At 40.5% G+C, this 22,015-nt stretch overlaps 1 protein-coding gene across 1 annotated transcript in view; it reads right to left on the bottom strand.

Annotated features, from left to right (window-relative positions):
- Positions 1–22,015, bottom strand: part of PLCE1 (phospholipase C epsilon 1) — a 273,612-nt gene that overhangs the window by 56,137 nt on the left and 195,460 nt on the right. The window contains exons 7-16 of the mRNA XM_023509556.1: positions 20,734–21,406; positions 14,957–15,139; positions 13,856–13,973; positions 13,198–13,351; positions 9,091–9,213; positions 8,864–9,000; positions 6,429–6,667; positions 4,860–4,921; positions 4,609–4,774; positions 435–542 (exon numbers count right to left, since the gene is read on the bottom strand). Of these exons, the coding sequence (XP_023365324.1) occupies positions 435–542; positions 4,609–4,774; positions 4,860–4,921; positions 6,429–6,667; positions 8,864–9,000; positions 9,091–9,213; positions 13,198–13,351; positions 13,856–13,973; positions 14,957–15,139; positions 20,734–21,406 (1,963 nt within the window). The remainder of the gene's footprint in view (positions 1–434; positions 543–4,608; positions 4,775–4,859; positions 4,922–6,428; positions 6,668–8,863; positions 9,001–9,090; positions 9,214–13,197; positions 13,352–13,855; positions 13,974–14,956; positions 15,140–20,733; positions 21,407–22,015) is intronic.

Genomic DNA, 22,015 nt, shown 5'->3' with positions numbered 1-22,015 from the left:
GGGACCACAGGCACCCGCCACAACACCCGGTTATTTTTTGGTTGCAGCTGTCATTGTTGTTTGGTGGGCCCGGGCTGGAATCAAACCCACCACTCCAGGCACATGCGGCCAGCTCCCCAGCAGCTCCAGCCACAGGCACCGAGCCATGACCTGTAATTCTTATAGCAAGAGAACAGTCCCTGCCTTTATATATCATGTAAAAATGGCAACAATATTACTATATACTAACTAATATAAGGTAATGGTTATTAACTTTGGTTGAATAGGAATCTAATGAGAGTTCAAGATCAACTCCTAGAAAAATGAACATGTGCACATTCCAAATGATACTGCAGATACTTTTAGGAAGTAATTAAGACCCAGCATAAGGACCCTCAACATAAAGGTATAATTTGGTAAAGTCACTGATTTAAAGAAAGCTTGTGAAGCATTACCTTGAAGGGGATCTTGGTTGTCAGTGTATGTCCATGATAAATGATGGGCATCCCATCATCTCCGTCCCAGCAGTCCAACTCGACGCTCCGACAGCCTTGCAAGAGGACCTGTGTGATCAATGAGTGAATCCACCTCAGATGAGCACCTGGAGATAAAGCCTCAAACTAATGTCAGCACATAGTTCTACACATCAGTCAGCTTTCACATTTAGGGTTAAAGCAGAAGGGCATGTGATCTAAAATAAATACTGCATTTTGGGTGAGGAAGGAACAGAACAAATTAAGGTAGAAAGAATGCACCAGAGCTGAATACTAATGGAAGGTGAAATTTGATAGTAAAAACAGACGGCCATTTTCCTAACACTGTTGGTTCCTTGAAATGGCACATCTCGAAATTAGTGTGCCAGGTAAGTGTTCTACCTGGGTAGATGTCAGTGGAGGTGAAGGTGCTGATATTACAGCTCAAGGGCATAAGGCCACTGATTCCTTAATGAACAGATGATACATTTTTATCAAGCTGAGCAGGATAAAAGATCCTCCATTAAGACCCCAATTCAAACATGAACAAATATCTTTGCTATGAACATGTAGCATGTGGGAGAGTAGAAGCAAGGAGTCATCAAGGGTTTGCCTGGCTGTCTAATTCCCAAAACAACAGCTAGAGCAGAGATGGCAAATAACCCATGAACCACCCTTTCCCACACCTGCCATAAATTCTGTCTGTATACTACCTTAAAAATTATCACATAATGGAAAGGTAACCTAAGCCAAGACGTTGATCTATCTGTGAATGGGCCTACCCACTGATTAAAAAATCTACATAAAATCTGATGTGCTTACATCAAACTAATTAATATAGCTTTCACCTCATTTACTTGATCATTATGTTAAGACATTTATTGTACCCTGTGATTGCATTATTGTACACAGCTATGATTTAATTAAAAAAGACATTTATCAACACATTATACCCCAAATATGCATAAATGTATTCATGATCTATGTGTATATGACTTAATAAAAAGAAGAAACAAAAAAAAAATTGAAGCTAAAAAAAAAAATCTACACAACTTAACCAGGTACAGAGGCTCACTCTTGTAATCCTAGTGCTCTGGGAGGCTGAGGCAGGAGGATCACTTGAGTTCAGGAGGTTGAGACCAGTTTGAGCAACAGTGACACCCCATCTCTACTGAAAATAGAAAAATTAGCTAGGTGTGGTGGCAGGCATCTGTAGTCCCAGCTACCCAAGAGGCTGAGGCTGAGACAAGAGCATCACTTGAACACAGGCGTTTGAGGTTGTTGTGAGCTAGAGTGGTGCCACAGAACTCTAGCTGGGACAACAGAGTGAGACTCTGTCTCAAAAAAGAAATCCACATGGGGCAGTGCCTGTGGCTCAAAGGAGTAGGACACCAGCCCTATATACCGGAGGTGGGGGTTCAAACCCAGCCCTGGCCAAAAACTGCAAAAAAAAAAAAAGTAATCCACATGACTATTTCCATGTGAAAGAATAGACATTACTAGTTTTAGTGGCCGGTAGAGTTTCTGCAACAAAACTCAAGAGACTGGAATGCTTCTTGCTTTACTCTTTTTGTATGAGATGCTCGTTAGATTCCTCCCATTACACAGCACAGTCTGTGGCCCAGCAGCTGGAGTACCTAGTAGGTGTCCTCAAACTATGGCCCGTGGGCCACATGCGGCCTGCCTAGGACATTTATCCGGTCAGCTGGGTGTTTTTGCCACTGCTGCCTGTCCTGCTTAGCAGCTGACTCGTCCCGGGGCCCACAGTCCAGCCCTCCAACAGTCTGAGGGACGGTGAACTTGCCCTCTGTTTAAAAAGTTTGAGGACCTCTGAAGAGGTACACTGCCTCAGTGGAGACTGCTGTGTAATGTGGCAGCTGGAACACAGGGCTCCTCTCTGTGGTGAACCTGCCAGACTGGGAAGAATGTTCAGCAACTGGCAACAGATGAGACGGTTTTTCAAAGATACATTTGAAAAGACTAAAGGTCTTCACCATGACCTTGAGGGCTCCACTTATGGCTAGAAAAGGAAAGCCAGGCCGGAAATCCCAGGTGAGAGGAACAGGGCTTATCTACCCCACAGAGAAATGCTAGGCAGTAATTAGGAGGGCTGAGGGAGGCTGGAGAGTGGTTAGCAATGATGTAAGAGGCCTCTCCCTGCATATGAGGTTTCATAACATCTGTGAATCTATTTGAAGAGTTCTCATGCCTTGTTCCGAAGCTGTGATAGCACACTAACCTAGCCACCATGGGAGACTGTCTCAAAAACAAAAACACGAAGCTGTGATAATCTGTGTTTGGGGTGTCATGTTAAGGAATTTAAAAACTCTTTGAAGTCAAACAGGAAAGTGAAGTAGAAATTAAAGCTAGTATATAGGTTTTTGCTTATTTTCCTGGGAGAAACACACACACACACACATATGTGGATATGTATGGATGCACACCTGTGTATGTACATGCAACACATGTATATGTACATGCGTATGTATATATCTATGTGTGTGTGAAATATATATGTATGTGAAATATATAGTATCTATAATTACACATATATTTCATTGCTTTCCCATAGAACAATAGATTTCAAACTTCTTTTAGCTTTGGAATTCACTGCAAAATACGGGCCCTATGTAAAGCACATAGAGAGAAACTAGCTCAGCAGCAGAGGGCTGGGCAGGGATCCCCTTCACCTCACTGCTTGCTCTTCTCAGTTAATTAGAAGCTGAGGCCCCTGGACAGACCTATTTTGAAAATTATGGTCTTAGGACACATCTTTATTTTATAATAAAGTTCCCTTAGAAAACAAGAGTTTAAGGCCACCTATAATCCTAGCACTTGAGTGGCTGAGGTGGAAGGATTGCTAGAGTCCAGGACATTGTGATCAGCCTGGGTAACATAAAGAGACCCCATTCCCACAAAAAGTAAAAATACAAAAATTAGCCAGATGTGGTGATACATGCCTGTAGTCCTAGCTACTAAGAAGGCGGAGGCAGGTGGATTGCTCGAGCTCAGGGGTTCGAGGCTGCAGTGAGCTATGATCATGCTATTATACTGTAGCCTGGGCAACAGTTTAGATCTCTAAAACAAAAACAAAACCCCAGAAATCTCCCAGAGTTTAAAATACATATTCCATCCTAAGCAAACTTTGAGAAATATCTGGACTTGGAGGAATATCTGGACTAATCTGGAAAACTAAGGAAACTCATTGCTACTAATGTTGTGTTAAAAATCCAATTATAATTTTCAAACTTGGACTCACATGTACACTTACATTCTACCGACCAGTCCAGCTCCTTCCTGATTAATCCTTCCTGATACAATTCAGAAAACATTATAGATGAGAAAGTTACAGACAATGTAACAGAGAGGCAACAGATATGCACACCCTTGAATGTTGGCTGTTTTAGTCAAAGGGTGTGATTTTTCTAGTCCAGAGAGCTAGGAAAATCTTAGTTTCCTTTTTTTTAGAGATAGGTCCTCACTTTGCCACCCATGGTAGAGTGCTGTGGTGTCACAGCTCACAGCAACTTCCAGCTCTTGGGCTTAGGTGATTCTCTTGCCTCAGCCTCCTGAGTACACCCAGCTATTTCCTTCTGAGTTTCAAAGAATATTCCCATGAATTTAATGTGTAGGGACAGTGCCTACAGTCTGTACAGATTTTTTTTCTTTAGTTGGTTACCATAGGGATGAACTGATTGTCTAACAAATTACAAAACCAAACAAACAATATTTTGGGAATAACCCTTTGTGGAAAGTTGCATTTTCTATTATGCTTTCCCACTACAATATATTGATTTATTTAGCATGGAGTGAAAAGATTAGATAATTTTCCCATGGGAAAATCTAATTTTAGTAGGAGTAGGTCAAACTAACTAGGATCTAAAAGCTATGAGTCTCAAACAAAATTTTTTTTTTTTTTTTGCCTAGAATAAAGGTTAAGTATAGATGGGGGGAAACAAAACAAAAAGAAATTTAAAAAAATAACTGCTGTATGTATAGCCAGTTTTCCCACACATCATGGTTCCTCACATTTCACTGTGCGAGTTTACCCTCTTAAAGCTCTTCAAAGGAGCCTGGGGTCAGGTTTTGTGACACTGTGGGTTATGTAAATAATAAAGTTTAATGAAGACCACATTCCAAGTGCCATTCTCAGTACCTGGCTGTAGAGTTCAACTGAGGATTCTCCTTTGAGCTGATGGCCCGTGAGGTAGGTATTGTGTGAAGATTCAATGTAATAGTAGGAGAGGGGTAGCTGCAATTCTTTAACGTTCTCCTGTGACTCATCATTTTTTGAGGCGAAATTATCTTTATCCATCAGGAACCTAGTTGAAAAAAATTTTCTTAAGACCACTTAAGAAATATGTACACTATTCTAAAATGATGGGCAAAAGATATTTAAAAAGTTACCTTGCAAATCCTTCAAATGACATTAGGCCCTGATGACACATACTGATGCTAGGCTCGAACTTCTGCAAGGGATTAAAACAACAAAAAAGAAGGAGTTATTTAGATAAAGGAAACTAAAAGGGGAAAAAAGCCATCCGACCATTTTTTAAAAGCTATTTTGTTTTCATCAGGAAACATCTAAACTAAATATTTGAACTAATTTAGTAGTGTAGTGGTAAGATGTAGTTTTTAGTCCAAAAGAAAACATTTATTATATGTGAGTTTATTATACTAAGCATATTTACTTAAGAGAAAAAAGAGGAATAAGAGAAAAGAACAAGGATGATTTATATGAAAACAGATCGTATCAGTTCTTCCAGGTGAAAATGGGAATAATAACAGAGTTGGTGGAAGACGAATGGAGATGATTCACATAAAGCACTTAGTGCCATGTTTACTCAATACCACAGTGAGCGCTCCACAATGGGAGAACAGCCTCACAATTTGGACAGCTAGGACACTGATTCTCAATCAGGTGATGGGGAGGTTGAGAACCTAGACTAACTCTGTTGCATGTGATGCAGCCACGCTGAACAGTCTCACTGTCCTTATCTCTGGTACCCTCCACTCTATACCATCATGATCTCTTGCTTGGGTTGTTGTGATGGCCTCCTGACCAGTCCCTCAGCTTCTACTCTGTCACCTGCACAGTTAATTCTCCAAGGGGCCCAGAGTAACCCCTTAAAATATAAATCAAATCATGTTCCTTTTCCACTGAAACATTTCCAATGGCTTCCCATTTTACATGAACTAAAGCCAAGGTCTTTAACACTGTCTAAAAGGCCTATATGATTTGACCCCTGCATAACTGTCTGCAACCTTGTCTGTCATTCTCAGTCTGGCTGCTGCAACTCCCTTACAACAGCTATTCTGTGGTTCCTTCTAAGCCTACAGTTCATGCCTGCCTTGATCTTTGAGCCTGCTGATCTCTGTTGGGGATGCTCTTTCCTGGTTCCTTGCTGTGGGTAACAAAACCAGGGCTCAGTTCCAAAGCCACATCTTCATTGTGGCCTCCACGTATTCCCCTCAGCCCTCCTGCATCATGCCATCCATTTCTCTGTTCAATATTTTTCTCAAGTCCATGATTATTTGAAATTATATTGTATCTGCATTTGTTTATTGTCTGCCTCACCTGCTAGAATGAAAACTCCATTGAGGACTTTTTATCTTATTCATGTCTATATTCCCAGCTCCTGGAACACAGCCAGCATAGTAGGAACTAAAAAATATTTGGTAAATGACTATCGAGGTTGAAAACTTAGACTAATTTTCTTGCCCATGCTAGAATAATAAGAAGGAATTACGTACTGGTTCCTTAAAACAGAGTCAGAGAAGGCCCGGGACTAGGTTAATTACATGTTAAATGAGAATGCTTATACCCTTGATGGTATTATCATTATTTTTTTGTAAATCTCTATTTCAGACCTAAGACACTTGGAAAGAGGTATACAAAGAGTAAATATTTAGCAGCAAATCATTAGAATAGACAGAAGTGTAACACGCAAGTACACACGTCAAACAGGCACAAACCTGGATAATGCTGAGGATTTCATCGTAAGTGCAGTGTTCTCCTTGGCAGTTGACTAAGAAGTCATTAAGCTGGAGTATGCCTACCCCAAATATTCCCAGAGATGTGCTCTCGATCCCAGTGCCATTCGTCACGATACTTGCAGCAGCAATGGCATCAGAGATCTGCCTCTGATTGTCTGAGAGCTGCTGTTTACTCTTAATGAATAACCCCAAGTCCGAGACATTTCTGGTCAACAAATCTGAAACAGAACCACCACAGTACATGGACAAGACAGTCAGCATCTTTCACAAGGTTCATTTTGGAGATACGGGTAATGGTGTTTGGAATTATTACATTGGAGAAGCTCTTTCCTAATCTATGTAAACCAGCCATCAAATGAGTGCTTATTCCTGGCTTTGTATAGTTGAGAGAATAAAAAAGCAGTCAATTAATCAGCAAAAGAAACTAAGATAGAGCTAGGTGGATGATCTTGACATCCTATGAACTTCAGTGTTACCTAGGAACTAAATGTAGATTCTATGGGAACGTGAGGCCAAATCTGGACTTTGGTTTTTGAGAATAACTACTTTACATTTTTATGACTGTAAAGAGTGAAGATGAACCCTTATAAAATTATAGTTTATCTGTACTTTGAAACTGTATCTATAAACATTTGTGTGTAAGTTTTTGTGTGACTATAAACTTTTAGCTCATTTGTGTAAATTCCAAGAAGTGCAACTGCTGGATAGTATGGAAAGAATATGCGTAGTTCAGTAAGAAATTGCCGTACTTTCTTCCAAAGTGGCTGTACCATTTACATCCCCACCAGCAATGTTCACACCCTCCACATTCACACCAAGTTGGAATGGGCAGTCATTTTATCTAGCCTTTGGGAGACAGTTGTGCAGTTTCTTACAGAGCTAAACATAGGCTTGCCACACGATCCAGCAATTGCACTCTAAAGTAGTTACACAAATGATTTAAAGACTTATGTCTACACAAAAACCTGCATATGAATTTTATAGCAGCTTTATTTGTAACTGTTAAAACTTGGAAGCAACAAAGATATGCTTCAGTAGGTGGATGAATAAACACAGTGGCATATCTATGCAATGAAATATTATTCAGTGTAACAAGAAATAGCTATCAAATTGCAAAAAGGAACTAAGGAAGGAAACTTGAATGCATATTGCGCAGTGAAAGAAGCCAGTCTGATTGTGTGATTCCAACTATACCACATTCCAGAAGAGGCAAAACTATGGAGAGCAGTGATTGCCAGGGATTCGGAAAGAGGAAGGGAGGGATGAAAAAGTGGAACATAGGCGATTTCCTGGGTGCAAGGGTGGGGAACCTATGGCCTTCTGATTTCAAGAATGTTCTTTTTTAAGCACCAAAGCAGGCAAGAAAAGCTTCCCCTTTCTCCGCTGCACCCCTTTTATAAAAGGATTTGTTTTCAAAAAGTTTGGATTCATCATAGGCTACACTTAAAGATCTAGAAGGCCACAGGTTCCCACTTGTAACCGTAAACCCTAATATAAACTATAGACTTCAGTTAATAATAATATGTCAGTATTCACTGAATTGTAACAGATGTACCACACAAATTAAGTTACTAATAATCAAGGAAAGTCTGGGGGGGGGGGAGCGTGGAGGAAGGTATAACGGAGCTCTGAACTTTCTGCTCATTGTTCTGTAAACCTAAAATTGCTCTAAAAAACAATCCAGTAACTTTTAAAAAGTGTAACTACTTGGCTAATCCATAGTTATGCACAGTTTATGACTAAAGTTGAGCAATAATTAACAGTCTTAGTTCAAGGGCACCATAAGCTTACAAATAATTATGAAGCAACCACATGAAACAGAAGGTTTTTATTTCTGCTTTTTTGTGTTTATAATTTCCACCAAAAACAGAAGAGATAAATGATAGGCTTAAAATGCATCAGTGCTTAAAGAAATGCATGGTGGTAATGGTGAGTGGGGTAGAAGAATGAGACATTGTGGTCTATACAATAGGAAACATAGCCTGGATGTTCAGACACAAGTCCTCTGCTCAAGTCACAAAGACTCTCCTTGTCAAGGGGCAGACAACTTCTACCCTGGGATTGAGCTCCTATCTGCCTTCAGGTGTGGAAGAGAATGGGACTTCTCTGCTGTCATATACCATACATTTACTGGACTTTTAGAAATGGTTAGGATATGACTGGAGGGCACTATTGTTTAAATTTCCTGCAATACATGGACAGAATCACACAATAATGAATTTCCTTGTCCCAAATGCCAAGGACCTGCCCTCAAGATACCAGAGGACACCTTGAAATAATTTCTCTAAGGGTTTCATCTTGCTCCTGTCACAACATGCCTTGCGAGGGCAGATTGAGTTTGTATGATTGCATTTCTGACCTTTGTGTTTCAGACAGAAAGATCTCAAAGGGAAATCCTAAATTGGCAAACAAACCTAGGTCAGGCTGAAGATCACTGATGTTTTCATCAATTGTCAGGTTGGTGTAGAGTGGGGCTGACTCAGAGCCTGATCGGTTGCAGGGCACTGCGTAGAGGTCAAAGAGATCCTTCAGGTCCTTGCGGCTCCTTACACTGAGCGGGGAATGGAGAATAGTTCACATGAGTATTGTTACAGAGACTGGGCCTGAGCAAGAGCCAGAATTTTGGAAGCATATGCTGTACCTGAATGATTTGAACAGCTCAACAAATTCAACAAAACTCATGCTGCTGTCTGATACCATGAAGCTCTGGAATCCCTTCATCCCTCCTTTTACCCGCCCATGCCAGCTGCTGCTGCTCCAAGCACTGCAAAAAAAAAAGAAAAGGCTTCATGGGCTCAGTGGCAGGGCTACTTTGTCACTGTGCCCCACCAGATGTTCTCCGATTAGTAATACGAGCAAAAAGGTGGATTGCAAGTAATTTAAGGTTGACACTATCGTCCCATACTCTCTTAATCTATAGGGTGGCAGAGGTAACAAAACAGACATATATTGAAACAACTTCACGTTTCTAGTCTCTTTAATAAGAGCACAAGGGTGAGGTTCGTATTTCTCTACTAATCAAAGCAATTCTTGGAAATCACAGATCAGTGGGCAAAATTACTCGGTTTTTCTGAAGAAAAATCTTTTTTAAAAAAAAGTCCAAGATTATTCAATTATAATCTGTGGGAAATAAAGCATGTAGTTTTCTACGTTCTAAATGGTAGAAACACATTTAAGAAGAAAGTTTAAAGTGCATCATTGTTTTTCCTTTCTTAACCAGCTTTTAGATGAAAACAGGGAAGAGCTTTTGCATATTAATGGAAAATGTGAGTCAGAGAAATATTAAGATTGGAAAGAAGCCAATTCTGCCTAGGACTATATTTGTACCTGCCAAGGCTGCATCTATTCAATATAAAAATTTAAGTCAAGTTGGTCAAAAATTCAGTCTCCTTGCTTCACAATGTATTTTATTTTCTATACTGATTCCCTGATAGAATAGTATGAGAAATGTTTTGATGAGGGTTTTTAGCTAAATCAATGAACAGAATCTTTCTTTTCTTTCTCTTTTTGTCTTGCATTTTTAAAAATTTAAGAAGTATTTCAAACATGTATGTAAGTATAGAGAACAGCATAAGGACTAGCCAGTCTGTTCTCCATCCTGCTAACCATGTGTACTCATGGAAGATTATTTTGTGTTGACATTTAAAGGTCACTTCTCAGGGAGTACTACCGATTGATAGATTTACAGCACTCTTCTGTTCTTTTCTGAGATAGATTCTTGCTCTGCTGCCCCAGGTAGCGTGCAGTGGTGTCATCATAGCTCACTGCAGCCTCAAATTCCTGGGCTTAAGAGATCCTCCTGCCTCAGCATCTTGAGTATCCTTCTGGGATTACACCTGCACCACCATGCCTGCCTCATTTTTCTATTTTTAGTAGAGACGGAGGCTTGCTCTTGTTCAGGCTGGTCTCAAACTCCTGAGCTCAAGCAATCTTCCTACCTGGATCTCCCAGAGTGATAGCATTACTCAGTCGATTTACAGCACTTTCTAGGCAGAAATTGTGGGTTGCTGATCCTCAGTGTGGTGTGAGGCACAGAAGGTGGAGGTTCAGAAAGAAGATAAAGGTGGCTTTATCATTTGAATTTATGCAAGTAATTTCCCTGTCTTCCTTCTAGTGGCAGGTCCAGCTACTGTTTGTAGGAACCCATCTCCCTCTGACTCCTAAACTATTTGTCCACTATTTAAAGTACAAGACTTAGGACTCAGTCTTTCCCCTTTAACAGCATTTGGTGCCTTGTCTCTTCTACTGTTTTAGAACATTAGAGTTGGCACTGACCCCATCTTCCTGTGGTTGGCCTTTTGATCTTCTCCCCAGTATGTTAGTTTTTCTTCTAAAAGATTTTTCTCCCTTATTCTGTCCTTTCTTTTTCAACTCATGAATGGCAGAAATAAAGAGGCCATTATCTTGCCAAATAAAGAGCAAGATAATGCTCTTAATTTAATTCATATTTAATTCATATTTAATTCATATTATCTTGCTCTTTTATTTACCCAGGATACTACGTAGGCTGAAAACAATGTATAATCATAATATAATTGAGTATAAGGTAGATTCAGAAATAATCTTATTCTTTGTAACTTTTAGTTTTGTTATAAATTTAAATTACAGAAAAGTTGCAAGAGTGGTACAAAGAATTCCCTTTTACTCTCGCCTTATTTTCACCAATTGTAGAATCTGAATGTATGAATCATAAATTATAAGTTCATTACATTGTGAAATAATTCTTCTTATTAAAAGATACTTTATTGTAGGGTACTGATCAGTACTAAGCTTCCGAGACTAAAGCAGAAAAAGAGAGAGAAACAGAGGCAAGTAAGAGATTGACTGGTGTTTATGTGTGTGTGAAGTTACCATTTCTAAAGCTGATTTCTGCTCAGACCCATTTTCTCCCCCTCCTCCTTCTAGTATGATAAAAGTGAAGAGTGCCTATTTTATCTTGGTTCTCTCTGGAACATCCTTCTTTCTTTCTTTCTTTTTTTTTTTTTTTTTTGAGACAGGAGCCTCAAGCTGTCCCCCTGGGTAGAGTGCCGTGGCATTATAGCTCACAGCAATCTCCAACTCCTGGGCTCAAGCGAGTCTCCTGCCTCAGCCTCCCAAGTAGCTGGGACCACAGGCACCCGCCACAACGCCCGGCTATTTTTTGGTTGTAGCTGTCATTGTTGTTTGGCGGGCCTGGGCTGGATTTGAACCCTCCACTTTGGGTGTACATGGCTGGCGCCTTAGCCACTTGAGCCATAGGCGCCGAGCCAACATCCTTATTTCTTAAATTTTAAAGTGGAGAGAAGGAGATAGAGTGGCATTCTGGGTCCTTTTCTTGCTCTGAGAAGGCAGGTGTTTCAAATCTGTAATTTTATGGACCTTGCATGGCCTTAGAATTAATAACATATCCAACTTGTTGTAATACTCACACTCATTTCTCCTGACATGTGTAACTTACAAATGTGAATGATATTAAGTATACTGAGGGAATAAACTGTATTAAAATTGTAATGCTCAATATATACTGATAACAAAAGATGACTACAAGTCACATTTTGGCACCAATGTGATTGCAGAAGTCAAATGTGACTTGAGTATTAAAATGTTTCCCTTTCTTAAAATGTGTATACATTTTTTTTGCACCCTCTATATTTTATCAATTTTAGGAAAACAATCTATTCTTCATTCAGGGAAGTGCTATCCTATGGAACAATAGAACTTTTTGCAATGATAGAAATTTCATCATTCAGTATAGTTACAATCAGCCATTTGCTATGGGCACTTGAAACTTGGTTGCTGTGGGCTCAGCATGTGGCTCACATCTGTAAGTAAGTATTCTCGGAGGCCAAGGCAGGAGGATCCCATGAGCTCAGGAGTTTGAGGCCAGTCTGAGCAAGAATGAGAACTTGTCTGTACTAAAAATAGAAAAATTAGCTGGGTGTGGTGGCATACACCTGTAGTTCCAGCTACTTGAGCGGCTGAGGCAGGATGATCGCATGAACTCAGGAGTTTGAGGTTGCTGATGAGCTGGGCTGATGCTGTACCACTCTACCTTGGGGCAACAGACTGAGACTGTAGAGTTTCCAAAAAAAAAAAAAATATATATATATGGCTTCTGTGACTGAGTAGCTGCATTTTAAATTTTCTTTAATTATAATTAATTTAAATTTGAATTTAAATACTCACATGTAGTTAGTGGCTACTATTTTTTTTTTTTTAATTTACTATTGGGGATTCATTGAGGGTACAAAGAACCAGGTTACATTGATTGCATTTGTTAGGTAAAGTCTGTCTTATAATTGTGTCTCGCCCCAAAAAGGTGTGTCACACACCGTGACCCCCCACCCCCTTCCTCCTTTCCTCTCTCTCTGCTCTCCCCTCCCCCCATCATGTACTATGTCATCAACTGTCCTCATGAGAATTGAGTACATAGGATTCTTGCTTCTCCATTCTTGTAATGCTTTACTACTAATAATGTGTTCCACTAGTGGCTACTATTTTAGACAGTCACTATATTGGACAATATGATTTAGGGAATTACAGCTTGGGTTTTGTTACTACTGCTGACCCTTGAGAGAATGAGAGAAGGTAGAAATATAAAATCAGGAAAAGTAGGATCATTTAAAAACTGGGGGGTTTTCCAGTTTTCAATCTAACTAACTGTAGGTCAAAATCTGAGGCAGTCTTTACAGAGATGACGAGAAGACTATGCCCTCTCACACAGCTGGAGTGATGTGAATGGACCTGCTTTATCATGTTAAGGCCCCACCTGGACGGGCTCTTGTTTGAAGACAGCACAGGGGAGGACACTGGCCTGATGGGAGATGGTGTCCCAGCAGCCAAGCTGGGGGACCCCGCCGTGGTCAGAGAGTGGGCTCTTCTGGAAGGGAGGGGGTTGGGTGGGCAAGCGATGGCATTCACCTCTGTGAGGATGAGAGAAAGAAGAGACAATGGCTCAAGTTATACTTTCCCTCAGAAACCAAATGCAAAGCAAAGAAGCTTCTGGATGTCTGAGCAAATCAATATATGTTGATTTCTATATGAGAAACATCAAGATATTTTTTATTAATGGACTAGTCTTGTGAATTCGCAACTCAGAAAATTCTCTAATGTGTTCTACACATTAGAACCAACTGAGGAGCTTCAAAAATACATAATATTCAGGTTCCAGCCAAAGAAAAGCAGAGTCAGTTGGTCTTGGGTATGGTCAGGACTTCCCATGTACATCAACAATAGCAAATTAATTCACGAGAACTTTCCTCCAAGGACACTATGCTTACAGAAGTACCTGTTGGATTTCATCATCTGGTTAAGATAAAGGGTTTTGTTAAGAATGCCCAATTGCTTAAATCACAATTTAAAACTACATATATTTTTCTCCATAAAATTAGAAGCCAAAAATCTCGGATGTGAACATGCTGCTTTACCTGATTCTTCTTGTTCACTTATGTCTTGAGGATCAGAACCACTCCGGCCCCGACAGTCTTTGTGCGTCTTGGCCTTCCGAGTGGCCATCTCATCGTCAGTTACCTCTCCACTCTCACCCTGAAACACAAAGCTCGCTATGGTTCCCAGTTTGCATTTCTTGCCCATCACAGCTTTAGTTCAGGCAGTCTCTATTTTCTGACCCTCCCACCTTCAGTCGAGCCTCCCCCTGTGAAGCCAGTGAAAATCTGCACTAAGGCTGACCAAGTGCAAGTGTGCTCACGATGTATTATCTCACTTGTTCTTCACTATAGAGCAGCACTCCCCGGGGGAGGGAGGCAGATGAGAGGACGGACACAGCCCCTGGAATCTCTGTGTAGGGACAGAATTGTGAAGCAGATAAAGTTCAACTGTAGCATCAAGGTCTCCCATATGCAAAGCATGGGACTTTTTCTAGACAGCCATGAAGCAAATATATTATGTTATAGTGATAATATATATTATAAAATGTAATTTATAATACAGAGTGCCAATTTACTTTAATTGTGTTCTGCACATAGCACTTGGGCCCTCTGAGACCTTTACAACGTGATTCCTGTTCTTTTCCAACTCTTCCTTGCCCCCCAGAGAGGGCCGCTGCACCAGCCACCCAGGACTGCTTGTGCTTCTTTGAACAAGCCAAATTTTTTATGCTTCTATGCTGTCTCCTCTGCTGGGGTTGCTTTCTCCCATGTTTTTCCTGGTCAACTTCTATATGCCCATCAGAACCCATCTGTCAACTACTCTGCTGTTGCCTTGCAACCCTATATTTTCCTTCTTTCTGCTCCCATAGGACTTTGCAGATGACTCAACAATGGCACTTATTCAGACTGCACTGTGTTCATATGGCTGTGTCCTTCTGTGGATTTTGTCTTTTCCCTGGTGTTGACTTGGTTCCCAGCACTGGCTCTGGCATTAAGAGATGTACGGTAGAGCCTTGTATCTTTTGTTTTATACCTCACTTTATCCCCAACTCAAATAGTGTGAAGTGGTTTATATGATATAGACCATACAATGGTCCTGGAAGACTGGGTTAGATGCTTAATAAACAAGTCACACTGTACCCTCATGAGGATTTTCTTCTTTTTCTTGGTGGTGCTTATACCCAGCGTGTTGTTTCTCTGCATGTTGGGCTTCTCAGCATTCTTTGCTGATGTCCCAGGACTGGGGTTTCGAGTACTCCACCGTCTGCCACCGAACAACTCCACAGCGTGAGCCAAAGTTGGGCCTTCATACCGCCCATCCTCCTGTAAAAGAACCACACGCTGAACACATGGAAGCAGCATGCACTGGGGAAATACACATATTAACAGCTTCCAGTGGATTCCCAGAGGTGGAAGAGCACACATGGCCACAGAGGAATAATGGCCCGGCCCATAGTGGCTCTGTTTTATAACTCTCAAGACTCTCTGCTGGGGGTTTCATCGTGTCTCATGTTGTCCTGCTCTCGTCCCCCACAAGTCTCAGTGATGCACTTTAACACATCACCTGAGGGACAAAAATTTCCCTTTGATGTTATATTCCAGAACTACCATGTAGGAAAATTTATTAAGACTTACTTTGCAAATTAGGTCTTGGAGTGTGGAGGCAGGGTGTGAGTCTATTTAATTAAAATCAAGTTCCATTTATCTGTTATTGCATCATGCTAGGTAGATTTTCACCAAGTTGGATACTTGGGGCAGTCTGACTTGAAATATAGGGTATGTGGCACGCATGAAATTCACTTTGTAGGGCCCTGGGCAGCTCCTCAAATAGTTGGGCTGCTATCCTTTAAGTGACTAGAATCCAAAGATAGAGAACCCACAGGAATCAGAACACCATGCAAGACATGGTGCTGTGAGCAGCAAAAACATCCTCAGGAGGCAGGCAGTGGTTTACCATGACTATTGCTCATAAGGCGGCTCTGTGTAACATCTTGTAAGTGGGTAAATAACAGCAGGGATTTATTAGTTGAACTAGTCATTGATTCTCCCTATAAGAGAAAAGGAAGTCAGCTGAGACCACAATAAGGCCAGGAGCTGTGGCTTATGTCTGTAATCCCAACACTTTGGGAAGCTAAGGTGGGAAGATTGTTTGAGGATGCAAGTTCAAGATCAGCTTGGGCAGCATACTAAGATCCCATTTTTACAAAAACAAAAAAATAACAAAAATTAGCTGAAATGGTGGTAGACACCTGTAGTCTCAAGCTACTCGGGCGGGTAAGATGGGTCAATCAGTTGAGCTCAGGAGTTGGAGGTTATATGATCACACTACTGCATTCCATCCTTGGTGACACAAAGAGACCTCATCTCTTAAAAATAAAAAAAGGCAGCTCTCCCACCAAAAAAAGTGCACATGAACTTAAGATGATATTGATGACATTTCACACATTGTATAATAAGGCTCTTTTAAAATTAATTCCCATTTACTGTCTTTACTCTCTGAAAAGCTTTAAAGCTAGCCTTCCTTTGCACTTCCAAGGAACTTCTGGCAAGTAGATTTTGCTTTGTTGCAGATCATACACAAAAAATAAAGAGGCTTTGGTGTGTGTACTTATTCCTTCACCCTATTGTTCAATAGCTATCTGATTTTATGACCTGTGATGGCTCCCGGGATGCTGAGTAGCTTTTTGACATAGAAACCTTTTGGTGATGTCCTGTTCTGGAACATCTGTGGCCTATGCTTTACCATCATCTATTTCTCTCTTCTCTAACCATACCCTCTACTTTACTCTATCTCTTTTTCCCTGGATAGAGTCTTGATAGGTCTGTGATCAAAGTGGAATATCCTCCCTTGACCAGTGAGGTCAGAATCTCCCTCCCTGGAACAGGGTTTCCGAATACAGTGATACAGAGAATGGAAACAAGATCAGTCCACCTTTAGCAGGACTGCTGAAGAGAGTCCCGGCCAATAAGTCACTATGAGTGACTCCAAAATGGAGTAAACATTTCATGACACAGTATAATGAATGACTTTTAACTACCTTACTGAATAACATACTCTGAATCTGAAAGAAGTTTTGTAAAAAACTTATTTATGGATTTTAACCAACATCTCTTTAAAAATTTAATAGACCTAGTACATTTTACACATAAAAGAATCAGCACTATTAATCTCTATGGCTTTGGTTTTTCTAATTTCAGAACATCCCAACTTGGGCCAAGTTTTACCCTTAACAGAAATGTGTTTAGGCCAGGAAAAGGCAAGCTGCTTTTGTTTAATTTTTAAAGGAAGCTTTCTGGGAACTGAAATGCAGTTTGAATCTTTCTTTTATTTTACATATAATAATAAACTTGTTTTAGATGGATGAAGGATCAACTTTCATTTTTAATGTAGCAAAAGGGCTATAGTAAGTGAGACACATTCTCAGTTTTAGAAAACAGTTCATGTGGAAGTCAAAGATTAGGAAGATGCCTTAAAAAAAAATCCATGAACTTTTACCTCTAGGCATATCTTTTCACAGGACATTTTGAAGACTGTTAAACTAATCTATATCCTTGGAGTAAATTTTTTTTTCCCCCTGAAGATAGCCAAAATCGGTTTCTGTTGTCTCTAACGAAAGATATTTACCTGATAACCCTGTACTTAACCTCAGTTTCCTAGGGCTCCTTTCAAATACCCAGGATTATGGACCCTCAGGTCTGTCCATGATTATCTGGAGCCAAAGGTCATGATGTGTCTTTATTCCACATCCCACACCAGCATTTCCACACCGTTTACTGTCTATGACCTCCTGTATTTTTCCTAGGCTCCACTACAAATGTTACTATTTCTTCCCATCTTTTGCATTATCTCTTGTTAACTACCATAGAACCTCCATAGCTAGGGTGACCAGATTTTAACATGGGTAAGGCAGGACAACATGGCGGGGGGGGGGGACGGGGGACGGGGCAGGGCAGGGCCTGACAACAATGCAAACTTTGGTAGGCAGTTCTCCATAATCGCGTCTCGGCAATTATTTGTTATTATTACAGTTTAACATTATAAAATTAACAAAAATAATATAAAACTCATATTCTGGCAAAATAGCCACGTGGCAGCCGAAAACTGTACGTTCCCTTCTTGTTCTCCCGCCCGTGCATTCTTTCCAAAAATTGGGATGCCGCGGGACACAGGACAAATTGTTGGAAAGCGGGACGTCTGATCACTCTATCCATAGCTGACCACCTCCCTACCTTGACCACCTCCTTACGTCGACCTAATTTTCATAGACCAGATGCACATCACATGTACATATCGGTACAGCCGACCTAGTTCCATATATTGTCCACTTTGTTATAGTCCCTTGGGTGGTCATCTTACAGACGTTTTACTGTATTTCCATCAGATCAATTTACATTTACTAGTACTAAAATACTTGCAGTATTTGAAAGTAAATTCACATACATTTACCACATAAGGGAACGCTATAGCATCTATATGAGCTTTCTCAAACTGGGGGTAAAGCAATAAAATGTTCTTCTAGAGCTGTTAACAGAAGTTTGGAAAAACCCAAAAGACTTCTCACAAATTTCTTTACCTTATAGATACATTTTAATAGGGTTTTTTTTTTTTTTTTTTTGGTAGTTGGGGGCATCTCAGAGGACCTGACCCGTTATTCTTTTTGATGCTCCCTGAGACAATTTGGGAGCTGGTTTCTAAGATGAAACAGTGGTAAGTTTGTTGGCCTTTTCTACTTTTTTCTTTTGAAAGAAATCTGGAGGGTCTGTTTGAAAGGCACATTGCCTGACTTTTAAATAGCTTATGTAGAACAGTGTTTTGAGGAAGAACGTTGCCTACATTTCAGAAGTGACTAAGGGGTATGGATCTGTTTGGACTTCACTCCTGCACAGAGATGGAGGGGCTGGATGGGCCTGAGTCTTTTCCAGGTCACTCTGTCTGTCCCAGCAGCAAATCTCAGTTCTTCATCTGCTTCATGCTCTCAGCGGGCGCCTCCTTCAGAAAAAAGCTGAAGGCTGCAGGGGTGCATGAAAAACCAAGTACGTCTTTTGCGCTCACCCAGCTACTTAGTGAGAAGGAGGTGAATGGAGAAACTAAACTACACAGTCTTGGTGATAGGGACCGTTACTGAGCTCAAAGACTTTAGTGTATATCTGTGTTTCCAGAAGGCTGAGGAACAGTGGTGATTAAAAGTCAATATTCATAATAGCTCCCAAAGACCTTTCTTCCAAGTAGACGACTGCACTCAAAGCTTGCTGTAGAGTAGGCTGGAAGCAGATATTTTGGTTTCCATTTTAGATGAGTAACTAAAAGTGGCTTTGTGCTTTGTAATATTAGCATAATAGTGTATGTTTATACACTTATAATTAAGTGTATCCATTTATAATTAATTGAGTTAGTTATTCAAGATATGATCTCTACTCATAATCATTGTGTGGGTGTGGGGAAAAAAGGAAAGAAGGGACATTATGTACAATGCCTGGTTTAACTTCTCAGGAGGACAAATGTTTTTAATTGTCAGAAACATGTCAAAACTGTGAAAAGTACATGAATCAGCCAATTGAATAATTTCAGTTATACATAGTTCTATTTGTTCCATAACACCAATAAAATGATCTTTTTTTTTTTTTTTTGCCACCAAGATAAAAAAGTATAGAAAAAAAAACTGAATACTTTGATGCAATTCTTTTGACAACGCCATTTCAACAGTGTCACCTGGTGGTGAGTGAGGACTCAATTTGCAAGCAATCTATACCTTCTCTTCTTTTTAACCTACTCTGGTTATGCTCCTGTCTCTTCTCACTATCTCCTTTGGTCCATCCCTGTTGCCACCCTTTCCTGGAGTGTTAAAGTACCTGATAATTTAGAGTAAACAAGAAACTCACTCAATTTAAGCAACTGACTTTAAAAATCTCCCTATGAAGGCTGTTGCTATTATAAATCTGATGAGGAAGAACTCCATGGAAGAATCACCCCACAGTTAGGAAAGTTTCTTTTCACCTTAAAAATTGTACAATTAGGCAGCAATCTGCAGTGAGTTAAATCACTCCCAAGGGTCACATAGCCTGGTTGGTGAAGAATCAGAACTTCAGTTTTTAAAGGGAAGGTTTTCAATGCATCAGCTACTCACCAATTAATAATGAAAGCATTCAGATTACAGTGTTTTCATTTTTTTTTTTTTTTTTTGAGATAGAACCTCACTTCATAGCTAACAGCAACCTCAGACTGTTGAGCTCAGTGATTCTCTTGCCTCAGCCTCCTGAGTAGCTGGGACTATAGGTATCCACCACAACACCTGGCTAATTTTTTTGTTTAGCAGGCCCGGGCTGGGTTAAAACCCACCAGCTTTGGTGCATGTGGCTGGCGCCCTGACCACTGAGTCACAGGCGCCCGATTACAGTGCTTTCTTTTCTTTCTTTCTTTTTTTTTTTTTTTTTAAGACAGAGTCTCTTTATATCTCCCTCGGTAGAGTGTTATAGTATCACAGCTCACAGCAACCTCAAACTCTTGGGCTTAAGCGATTCTCTTGCCTCAGCCTCTTGAGTAGTGATTACAGTGTTTTCAACTGAAATTTTGAATAAGTGAAAGTGGTTCCCCTCCAGATGTGATAATCACATGACCATAGTGGTCACTATTTTCATAGAAAATAATAATAAAACCTACTATGAACATACACTATTTTATACCTATGAATTTATACTGGAGCTTTACATATATTAGTTAAATCTCAAAGCCACCCTATGAGCAGGTATTGTTATTATAGATAAGGAAACTGAGGCACCTAGAGTTTAAGTAAAAGCTGCCCAAGGTCGCACAAACAGTAAGTGGCAGAGCTCGGAGCATGAACCTGGCGGTGTAGTTGCCAAGTGTGTGCTCTTGAGAGCTGCACTTCTCAGGAAAGAGGGATGGCTGTAGCCCTTACCTGACGGAGACTGACATACTGCTTCCGCAGCCACTGCTGTCGCTGGTCAGGGAACCTCCTCATCTTTCTCACAGCTCTAGTGAGCTCCAACAATCCACTGAAGAGCATTTTAGCCGTTTGCTTTGGTGCCACGAAGTGCAATAATCTATTGTCCGTGGTCTGAAGCCCATAGAGCAGTGTTACCCCAGTCTCCGACAGAACCATACTGCCCAGTTTGTTCTGAACACACACAGTGTGTATATCAATGGCAGGGTGTCCCATGTAGACGGCCTTCACTGAAAACAGATCTAAGAGCCCCTCCACCAGTCCACTTAATCCAGCATTGGTCAGTATCGGGAATTTTCCAGGCTCAGCTGTGTTACTAAGCACACAAAGTTTGGCTTTTGTGCTGGCTGGGGAGGCAGTGGTAGGCTTTTTCCAAGTCAAGGTGCTATTGTCAGGCTGAAGCTGGAGGAAGCAGCGGGCAGAGAGGTGGGTGTCCTGGTCGTAGCGGATGACTGTGGCCCCCTGCAGCAGGAACTGGTGCACATCAGCTTGGATGGACAGCACATACCACGGGATGAGCTCTGTCCCGTGATCAAAGGCCTGCGGGTTCTCTGGTCCAGGAGTGTCATAGTCTTTGGACTGCTCAAAGATGTCATTCTCTGAATCCAACAAATCTCCAATTATACATCTGATGGGAAGAGACACAAATTTGGTCTGTCTTATCATCCAAAGCAAGAACAACCCAAAAGCCTGTTGCTGACACTGGACTTCACTTTTCATCCAAAAGTATTTCCAAATTAGCAAAGGAAAAATAAAATGCTAAATGTCACAGAGCAATGTTTTATAACTGTATTCTGAAACTTTGTATTTAGAAAGGTTTCTGACCATAGGCATAATTAGAAAAGAACTACTAGATGAGTTATCACATTTTTATTATCAAGAATAATCTTCATTGTGTATTAGTTTTTCCTCGTGTCAGGAACTGTACTAAATACTTACGTTTTTGTGCTAAATCCAATGTACTTGAAAGGTTAAGTTTTATTTATTTTTGTTTACTTATGAGGATACTGAGGTTCAGAAAGGAGAAGCAACCTGCTGAAGGGTTATACCCAGCTCAAAAGAGTTCTAACCAAGGGGAGATTCTGGTCTGTCTATACCTATGCTTGTTTGCCTTCCCATTAAATCATATATAAAAGTCATGACCTGAATACACTGGGGCTTAAACAGGCGAAAACAAGCTCAACTGTGGTCAGAGAAATTTTATATATATATATATATATATTTTTTTTTTTTTTTT

Source organism: Otolemur garnettii, unplaced genomic scaffold (assembly GCF_000181295.1).
Source record: "Otolemur garnettii isolate 467f Iridium unplaced genomic scaffold, OtoGar3 scaffold00008, whole genome shotgun sequence".
NCBI classification, from domain to species: domain Eukaryota; kingdom Metazoa; phylum Chordata; class Mammalia; order Primates; family Galagidae; genus Otolemur; species Otolemur garnettii.
Note: the sequence above shows the minus strand (reverse complement) of the source record. Positions and strands in the feature narration are given on the sequence as shown.